General features: G+C 41.3%; 1 protein-coding gene across 1 annotated transcript in view; it reads right to left on the bottom strand.

Annotated features, from left to right (window-relative positions):
• Window positions 1–1,052: 1,052 nt before the first annotated feature.
• The window catches only part of LOC105525723 (lymphoid-restricted membrane protein), a 17,533-nt gene continuing 7,878 nt past the window's right edge, over window positions 1,053–10,707 (bottom strand). Inside the window, exons 4-8 of the mRNA XM_011961456.1 lie at window positions 7,996–8,075; window positions 7,828–7,906; window positions 5,972–6,130; window positions 2,422–2,537; window positions 1,053–1,123 (exon numbers count right to left, since the gene is read on the bottom strand). Of these exons, the coding sequence (XP_011816846.1) occupies window positions 1,053–1,123; window positions 2,422–2,537; window positions 5,972–6,130; window positions 7,828–7,906; window positions 7,996–8,075 (505 nt within the window). The remainder of the gene's footprint in view (window positions 1,124–2,421; window positions 2,538–5,971; window positions 6,131–7,827; window positions 7,907–7,995; window positions 8,076–10,707) is intronic.

The raw sequence follows: 10,707 nt of genomic DNA on the forward strand, positions 1-10,707 counted from the left end.
ACAAGCATTACCCTTATAATATAAAAACGAAAGAAAAAATATCTCAAGCTAGGATTTCATTGACACAATAATAAACACCCGCCCCCCATCCATGTACTTAAAATCTGAATACCTAAGTTCAATTCTGGCCCTACCATTTTTTTTTTTTTTTTTTTTTTTTGAGATGAAGTCTCACTCTTGTTGCCCAGGCTGGGGTGCAATAGTGCGATCTCGGTTCACTGCAACCTCTGCCTCCCAGGTTCAAGTGATTCTCCTGCCTCAGTCTCCCAAGTAACTGGAATTACAGGCGCCCACCACCACACCTGGCTACCTTTTGTATTTTTAGTAGAGACGGGGTTTCACCATGTTGGCCAGGCTAGCCTTGAACTCCTGACCTCAGGTGATCCGCCCACCTCAGCCTCCCAAAGTGCTGGGATTACAGGCATGAGCCACTGCGCCCGACGGCCCTACCATTTTTTTTAAAAATTGACAGATAAATAACATCATATGCTTTTATCATGTATAACATGATGTTCTGAAGTACATATACACCACAGAATGGTTAATTTAGATCTATCATTTATTAGACAATTGACTTTGAACAATTAAAAACTTTCTTTGAACTTTATTGCTCTATTACATTTTTTAGTATACAAAAATACAGCAACTTCTGTTTCTACCTTACAGATTTTCTATTATTACCTATGAGATGAAGTATTAACTAAATCTTTTGAAATTATAAAGCACTACAAAATGCAAATGATTAGGGTTCTGTATCTAGGACTCTGCACTTTACTTTTATTTATTTATTTATTTTTTGAGACCAAGTCTCACTCTGTCACCCAGGCTGGAATGTAGTGGAACAATCTTGGCTCACTGCAGTCTCCACCTCCTAGGTTCAAGCGATCCTCCCACCTCAGCCTCCCAAGTAGCTGCAATTACAATTGTGTGCCAGCACGCCTGGCTAATTTTTGTATTTTTAGTAGAGACGGGGTTTCACCATGTTGACCAGGCTGGTCTTGAACTCCTGACCTCAAGTGACCCACCTGCCTCAGCCTCCCAAAGTCCTGGGACTACAGGCATAAGCCACCATGCAGGCCAAATTTCTGCACTTTAATCAACAGCAATTTAACATTACCAACACCTAAGAGGAAAAAAGGGATATTGAATGCTTTACATGCGCTAGCTCATTTATCCCTCCCAGCCTTAGGGTAAGTAGTATTGTTATCTCCATTTTATCTAGGGGGACCCAGGGGCTTAGAGTGATTATGTGGCAGGGCTAAAGTCACACAGCCCGTGGAGCCAGAACTTGAATGCAGGCAGTCTGACTCCCAAGCTTGGGCTCTTGACCAGTTCTTTCCATTGCCTTCAGTTAGAAGCTCCTCAGTGGTCCCAGATTGAGTCTTTCCTATAATGCATCCATATAGACTTGCACAGTCACAGAAGACCTGGCATTCAATGGTCTAGTCCCCACATTTTACTACTGAGGCAAGAGCTAAGCCAAACGATGTTATTTTGTTTGTGGGAGGTCATAAGGGATTGCCACAGGGCTGGAACCAAGTCTCTCCATGATTTTAGAGACTAACAACAGTTTTGCAACTGATACCTGAAACAAATTAGTCGGAATGACTTTCAGCCACTTCTTACCATAGTTAACCATGCTAGAGTACTGCTGGAATCTATCAGGATTCTGAAGATTATTACTAATTCTCTATTCAACAGTTGAGGCTTCTCAATAAAAATGGTCACTTCTCTGGCATCTGCGTTAAAGTTTAGTCTAAATGAGACTTTTGCTCTGAAATTATAAGCCTGTGCTTATTTAGCACAAGGAATGATTTATGGGGCTTCTCAGTAACCTGTAAGTACTGAGAGAACTGACTTTTTTTTAATCTGAGAAAAAAGGTGAAAGTTTCACAGATTTATTTTTAATTCAAGTGGTTTTTAGTATCAGATATTTTATTTTTTAATTCTCCTATTGACTTTAGGAGGCATTCCAAATATTTTCTGGATTTTCACAAACTATTGTGAATGTGACTGAGAAACATGTAAAAAATTTAAATCTTGATTGAAAAGGAGGCCAAGCAAGCACAGTGGCTCACGCCTATAATCCCAACACTTTGGAAGCTGAAGCGGGAGGATCCCTTGAGCTTGGGAGGTCGAGGCTGGAGTGAACCATGATCCTGCCATTGCACTCCAGCCTGGGCAACAGAGCAAGATCCTGTCTCAAAAAAAAAAAAAAAGAAAAGAAAAGAAAAAGAAAGAAGAAAGAAAGAAAAGAAAGAAAAGCACAGATTTTAAAAAATCCTACCTGCCTTTACTTTTCTAAAGTGTTACCAATTCATCAGCCTATTGACTTCTGATGTTCTACCAGATAAGTCCTCTTGTGTATTTCAGTTATGTAAATTATATGCCAAATTCAAAGTACCATAATAGATGACTTACTAATTGTTTGCTCTGGGCTACAATCATGCTCTTCTGCTCTTCTGAAGCATTCATACTGTTTCAGTTCCTCCAGTTCTTCTTTTAACAGATTTGTTCTCATAATAGCCTGGTGGGCACTGTGGGGGTGGGGGGAGAAGGCCATGAGCAAAACCTCAAATATAACCGTCAAAGGCACTAAGAACAGCCAAGGACTATTTTGGACCCAAGTTGAAAACCACTAAAGGCTTAAACCAGATGCCCACAATAGTAAAAATATACCCATGATCTTTCAGTCCTTGGAAAAGGAAGGAATTTGGAGAAAGTGGGGAGTGGGGAATGGAGACTAGGGGGAAAACAGACAAATGTATTCCTGAAGCTAAAGATTTAGAGGATCCCTTTGAAATTCATCACTGGCTGAATCACCTAGTTCTTTCCCCCTACTAAGATGTAATGTTAGTTAATGCCGTTCCACAAATATTTATTGAATAATACCATGTTCTAGGTGCTCCACAGTGCAGGCTACAATGGTGAACAAAGGGACATGGTCCTTGGCCTTTTAGAGCTTACATACTATGGAGAGAGATGACAACTAAACAAATAAATAATTACCAAGTCTCTATATGACATATCCTATAAAGAAGTTTATCATGCTGTTGATTATAACAAAGCATTGGGAAAAAACCTAAACATCCACCAACAGGAAACTGATTAAATGAATTATGGTAATCCATATCATGAAATTACCTATTTGCAGCTCCCACTAGATTATAGACTGTTCCCTTAGGAACAAAGGCTTCAAAGAAGATAACCTTTTTTTCCTAAGAAATTACATTGATCATTTAACAAATACTAATTGAGGGCTGAACCTGTCCCAGGCACTGAGCTAGGCATTGAAGAAGGGAAGAATGACTGAATCCAGAGAACTCTACTCATCTGGAGTTTATAGCCTAGTGGAGTAAATAGACAATCATAATGACAATACAGTGTGATAAGAATCAAAAGAGATAAGGGTTTCTGGCTTGTAGGCAACTGGAAGGAAGGTAGTGGTGTTCTACAGTAGATATTCTACTAAGCACTAGGCTAAACAGGATGAATATGACATAGCTCCTCCCATCAAGGAGGTCACAGTGATATAAACAGGAGGCAGGTAGAAAAGGGCAGGGTCCCTAGCAAGGGTTCCATCCTCAAGCCCGGACCCATGGCCCTAAATGAGAACTTTGCATCCCCATTTTCTCACCTGAATGTTGCCTTTTGGCCCACCACGCCCCCATCCTGTACCCATAAAAACTCCAAGCTCCACTGGCAGAGGAGCAGAGCAGCATGGAAGAGAAGGAGAGAAGAGAAGAAGCTCTGAATGTCAAGAGGAGGAGAGGCAGTTGGACATCAGAGACTAAGATCAGAGAGGAGTTTGGCCAGGGACTGTCGGGCAGGAGTTTGGCTGGGACAGCTAAACTCCAGGGGAAGATTATCTTTCCACACCATCCCCTTTCCAGCTCCCCATCCTGCTGAGAACCACATCCACCACTCGATACAATCTCCATGTTCACCATCCTTCAAGTCTGTGTGACCTGATTCTTCCTGGATGTCGGATAAGAACCCAGGTACCAAGAGGGCAGGGTGAAAAAGGCTGTCACCCTGATCCTCCACTGAGCTAGTTTAACTCTTAGCTGTCCATGGATGGCAAATGCTAAAAGAGTATTACTTGTAACACATGCCCTCTGGGGCTCCAGAGGTTGTGGGCAACCCCTAGATGCTGCCACAGGCTGGTACGGGGTTTGTGCCTGCCGGCACCCAAAGGCACTCACCCCAGCTCCTACACCTGCATGCTCCCCCTCCTTCAAGGGTTTGGAGGGTGGCAGCTGACCAAACAAGCCATCCTTGTTGCAAGTCCCACAAGGGGGTCAAGGGAACTCTCCTGCCTCAACATTTAATACAGAAAACAAATTACTCTATGATGGGACAACCGGACAGTATCAAAACTAGGTTGCGGGAACCCAAAGGAAACAGACACTCTTCAGAAAGGATTAGGGGAAGGAGAAAAGAGAAAGACACGTGGCTTAATTTTGTAGACAGTGGCATTCTGATTGCCCATCTGGATTCTCCAGCCTTTCTGTCCATTATGTGAGTTACTTAATTCCTTTCAGATATATTTCTTGACTGCTTATTTAACCAGAGTTAGATTCCAGTGCTTCCAACCAAAAATCCTGACCAACACATTCATTCAAAGCAGTTTTGTTAAAGAAACTTTGAATTTTTATATTTCAGTTAAATGTGAAATGAAGAGGACTTGAGGTAAGCAACTTTTTAAAAGATTAGTTTGGATACTGGACTAGACAAGGTCAAAGATTTTGAGGATGAGAATGCTTTAGTGAAACATATGACTGGGCATGGTGGCTCACTCCTATAATCCCAGCACTTTGGGAGGACGAGGTGAGATTACTTGAGACCAGGCATTCAAGACCAACCTGGGCAACACGGCAAGACCTTGTCTCTACAAAAACACAAAAATTAGCCAGGCATGGTGGCACGTGCCAGTAGTCCCAGCTACTTGGGCGGGGGTGAGGCCGGAAGAGCACTTGAGCCCAGGAGATGGAGGTTGCAAGCAGTGAGCTGAGATCATGCTGCTGTACTCCAGCCTGGGTGACAAAGTGAGACCGTGTCTCCAAAAAAAAAAGAATGAAAGAAACATTTCCAGTCAAAAACTCATGCACGAATGTTCATGGCAGCATTATTCCTAATAGCCAAAAAGTGGAAACACCCCAAATGTCCATCATCTGAAGAATGGATAAACAAAATCTGATATATCTATACAATTGAATATTATTCAGCCATGAAAAGAAATGAGGTAGTAATACACACTACAACATGGATGAACCTTAAAAACATTATGCTAAGTGAAATAAGCTACACACCAAAGTTCACATATTGTATGACTCCATTTATATGTAATGCCCAGAATAGGCTAATCTATAGAGACAGAAAGTAGAATAGAGGTTGCCAGGGGCTAAGAAGAGAGGAAATGGAGAGTGCCTGCTGATAAGTATGGAGTTTCTTTTTGGAGTGATGAAAATATCCTGGCACTGGATAATGGTGATGATTGCACAACCTTGAGAATATACTCAATTATTTTATTTTATTTTATTTTTTGAGACAGAGTCTTGCTCTGTCACCTAAGCTGGAGTGCAATGGCACAATCTTGGCTCACTGCAACCTCCGCCTCCCAGGTTCAAGCGATTCTCTTGCCTCAGCCTCCGGAATAGCTGGAATTACAGGATCGTGCCACCATGCCCAGCTAATGTTTGTATTTTCAGTAGAGATGGGGTTTCACCATGTTGGCCAGGCTGGTCTCAAACTCCTGACCTCAAGTGATTCACTTGCCTCAGTCTCCCCAAGTGCTGGGATTATAGGCATGAGCCACCGTGCCCAGCCAGAGAATATACTCTAAAAACACTGAATTGTATACTTTAAGGGAATGAATTTTATGCTATGTGACTCTCAATTTTTAAAAGGTATTTTTAAAAAGAAAAAAGAACTGAAAGTTCCTAGCACACTGGACCCTGCTGTGGCTCACCTTTTTACCTGAAGGCGCAATTCGGTACAGTCCTCTGATAACTGGCTGTTAGTTTCTTCCAGGTTTTCTAAAGCCAACGTAAACTTATTATTTTCTTCTTCAAGTTTTTGCTTGTTGAAATGAAGGTCTGCTATGTAGGCAATCAAATCAGACACCTCTCTACAAGTGAAAGAATAGATGAAAATAACCTTCATGTCACTAATGCCTTCTAATAAAATAAGGTATATGGTTAAACAAACCAAATTTTGATATTCTGGTGAGTTTTTTCTTAACTTTACCCTCATCTATCATCATAAACATAATCGATATAACAGTTATTCAGATGTTTATTACAATAGCGTCAAAGATGTTTCCCAAAATTTCCAAAGTAGCCATCATTTGTCAGTTGTAAAATCAACTTCCCCAGTTTTTGTTGATTCTTTTCCCCCTCACTCTCAACATCTGTCTTCTAAGCTGAAGAGTTCCTATTTTTGCCTGGAATATGAGAGATCCTGAAACAAATGGACACGATATTCTTTTTTTTTTTTTTTTTTTGGCAATTTTTGGGACAGAGTCTCGCTCTGTCGCCCAAGCTGGAGTGCAGTGGCACAATCCTCCACCTCCCAGGTTCAAGTGATTCTCCTGCCTCAGCCTCCAGAGTAGCTGGGACTACAGGCATGCGCCACCATGCCCGGCTAATTTTTGTATTTTTAGTAGAGATGGGGTTTCACCACGTTGGCCAGGCTGGTCTTGAACTCCTGACCTCAAGTGATCTGCCTGCTTCAGCCTCCCAAAGTGCTGGGATTAAAGCCATGAGCCACTGTGCCCAGCCTATATTCTTTCAGTGAAGGAATCTCATCAGGTTTCCCTAGGAAACAATTCCTAGAGTCTTATCATTGCAGTCTGTGGCTCACAATTCAGTCCTCATCTTTCCTAATGTTTTGTATAATTTGTCAATGTTTATGAGCATCATTTGCCATGACATCAGTTCACAAATCCTTTCAGAGTCTGGACTGTGTGTTTCATGGAGCCCCAGGCCTCCTTTTCTTTTTTGCTATCTTATCCCAGGGCATAGTTCAGTGAGAACATAGTTCCCACTGCACTTTTCTTTTTTTTTTGAGATGGAGTCTTGCTCTGTCGCCCAGACTGGAGTGCCATGGCACAATCTCAGCTCACTGCAACCTCCACCTCCCAGGTTCAAGCCGTTCTCGTGTCTCAGCCTCTTAAGTAGCTGGGATTACAGGCACGTGCCACCATGCCTGGCTAATTTTTGTATTTTTAGTAGAGACGGTGTTTCACCATGTGGGCCAGGCTGGTCTCAAACTTCTGACTTCAAGTGATCCATCCACCTCGGCCTCCCAAAGTGCTGGGATTACAGGCATGAGTCACCGCGCCCAGCCCACATCACTTTTCTTTATGAATAAACCTGAAGTGGCAAAGATAAAACAAGGGAGAGGCAGAATCACTCTCCTTAATATCTAAAACTTACACATGTTGTGGGAAACAGCTTTTCTCATTCATGTCTAAAAGATTCTACTAAAGAAGTGCTTTAAAATAATTTCCAAAAGAGCTTAAGGTCAATATCATAACCCTACTTCAAGTGGAACTTTTTCCCTACAGAAAGCTCATGAAATTAATGAAGGAGAAGGGCTTCATGAGAGAGCAAGTGATTTCTGGATTACTAGTCACACGAGAATTTGTGTTCCTAGTGAAACTGTAATGCAGGCGTTATTAGAATCAGTTAAGAATTTAAAATCAATTATGTTAACTCTACTGCAAAAAAAGAGCAAAGTGACTTTATCGTAACTGAAATACATAGATTTATATAAACAAGAAAAATGAAGTTGAAACACTTGCGAAAGCAGAGTAAGGCTTACAAGACTCCTTTAGATGTGTCTCCTCCCAAAGCCTCGAAGCTCCCCGACACAGAATCTGTTATATCTGTGCTCATCTTCACTGAAACACATACAAGAGTTTTATGAAAAGAAAATCATTTTCTCCAAACCGTAAGAAAACAGAACAATCCTGAAGAAACACATACATACTTGTTCCATCTGATTTTATGCCATCCTGTTCAAAAACAGAATCATCAATGATGCTGCTTAATCTATGATTCACTCCTTCCCTGTAGCCAAAAAAAAAAAAATAAAACCAGTGAGCTAGGATTCTTAGCCTGATCAGAGTTTTGTCCTCTTTTTTTTTTTCTTTTTTTTTAGATTTATGCTCTGTACTTTCCTTTTCAGGTATTTCCTTCTGAGTTAAAAAAAATACATATCAATTCAACAACTATTTGGAGCCCAGTACTATGCTAGGTACTTAGAGTGATAGAAAAGAATTTGTGTTCCTAGTGCAACTGTTTCTAATGTAGGTGGTACATTAGGCATTCCCTCCACCATCCATACACTTTTAGCTAATATGAAAACGAAAACACGTAGGCAGCGTATGATTAGGAGATGTGGGGTCTCGGTGGATTAGGAAATAGACACAGGTTGGAGTGGTAAGTGGAGACTTGTGGAGGTTGCAAGATCATGGGGCTTAAGAGATTGAGAAGGAAATACATGAACAACGAATACTTTGGGATATGTTGACAGGGATACATTTTCCCTTTCTCATGGAGAACCAAACAGAACCTCGACTAATTTTACTTCGGGCATTTTACTTCTGGAATCTGGGAAGCCCTTTGTACAGGCTGTGCAGCACACACACTCTAGCTTGAACTGCAAAATAAACATATTAACATTTCAATCATTTCCTTTCAGAGTCTTACATTATAATTCAAGTTTTGTTAGTTAACCTAAGCACCTCTCTAGAGCAGCCACAAAATTCAAAAGTATATGTTTACATCTCATTGTTTGTCATTGTGAGATATCTGTCACGCGTTGGGGGAATGAAAGAACTCACAGTGTTCTGACTTCCTGTGTTCACATCCATCCCCATGTCTGAGTTTCTGCTCTTCTGTATTTCTACCGCCCATGTTTTTTCCTTTATACTTGTTATAAAAATGGTTTTTTTCTTTTGTCTTCATGCTGTTTTATAATTATTAATATCTTTATTATACAAACCTACATATTTTAGAAATATTAAATTCATAAGAAAACAAAAAAAACCATTATGCAAAAATAATCATTTTGGCACAAATCCCTTCTAACATTTTCCTATGCATATTTTTATTTCTTCCAAAAATGGGATTGTACTACAGGTACAGATCTATGACCTATTTATGTGAGGTAATTACATATGAATTTCTCTTATCAAATATTATTACTCTGAATGACTAGTATTCTAGTGTATGGAAGTACTATAATTTGTCCAATTGTTTCTTTTTAAATATCTTGATTGCTTTTATTTATCACTGTCATAAACTACCTTCTACCCTCTATATTAGTGTTTACAATTAATTATCTTTCTTAAAGTTACATTACTTCTCAAAGAGGCTGCCTTTTGTTTTTGTTTTTGTTTTGGAGACAGGGCCTCACTCTCTTGCCCAGGCTGAAGTGTAGTGGCTCTGTCACAGCTCGCTGCAGCCTCAAACTCCTGGGCTCAAGCAATCCTCCCTCCTCAGCCTCCCAAGTAGCCTGGACTATAGGCGCATGCCACCACACCTGGCTAATTTTTTAATTACTTGTAAGACAGGATCTTGCTAAGTTGCCCAGACTGGTCTGAAACTCCTGGCCTCAGGTGATCCTCCCACCTTGGACTTCCAAAGTGCTGGGATTACAGGCATGAGCCACCACACCTGGCCAAGACTGCATATTTTTAAGGGCCTGATACACACTCCTAAATTGCTCTTTAAAAAAAACTATGCTAACTTGCACTACTCCCAGTGATATATGGGAGGGCTTATTTCTCCACCCTTTTCACAGCCCACAACATGGGATACAGTCATTTTTTAAAATCTTCATTAAACCCATGGGTAAAAATGGTATATTATCTGTATTTGAAGTTTTTGATTACACCAACATTACTTATTTCTATATATTTATCTTGCCTTCATGAATAACCTGTGTATGGCATGCAACATTTCAGTCATATTTTCTTAAGTTATCTATACATCCTAATCCTACCAGAAATCTGGTAAGTTTTTCCATTCCTTGGGCTTGACATTTTCTCTTTTTTGAGATGGAGTCTCACTCTGTTGCCCAGGCTAGAGTGCTGTGGCACGATCTCGGCTCACTTCAACCTCCGCCTCCTGGGTTCAAGCAATTCTCCCGCCTCAGCCTCCCAAGTGACGGGGATCACAGGCGCGCACTACCATGCCCAGCTAATTTTCGTATTTTTAGTAGAGACAGGGTTTTACCATGTTGGCCCGGCTGGTCTCCAACTCCCAACCTCAGCTGATCCACCCTCCTCAGCCTCCCAAAATGCTGGGATTACAGGTGTGAGCCACCGTGCCCAGTCGACATTTTCTTTAAGCAAATCCTAGCGTGCATCAGCAGATAGGTGAAGATTGGTGGCTGAATAGGAGACATACGAATTAGGCTTCTTGGCCAGGTGCAGCAGGTGGCTCACACCTGTATTCCCAGCACTTTGGGAGGCCAAGGTGGGCAGATCAGCTGAGGTCAGGAGTTCGAGACCAGCCTGGCCAACATTGTGAAACCCCATCTCTACTAAAAATACATGAATTAGCCAGGCATGGTGGCACACACCTGTGATTCCAGCTACTCTGGAGGGTGTGGCGGGAGAATCACTTGAACCCAGGAGGCAGCGGTTGCAGTGAGCAGAGATTACACCACTGTATTCCAGTCTGGGCCACAGAG

The sequence above is a fragment of the Colobus angolensis genome, unplaced genomic scaffold (assembly GCF_000951035.1).
Source record: "Colobus angolensis palliatus isolate OR3802 unplaced genomic scaffold, Cang.pa_1.0 Scaffold550, whole genome shotgun sequence".
Classification (NCBI taxonomy): Eukaryota; Metazoa; Chordata; class Mammalia; order Primates; family Cercopithecidae; genus Colobus; species Colobus angolensis.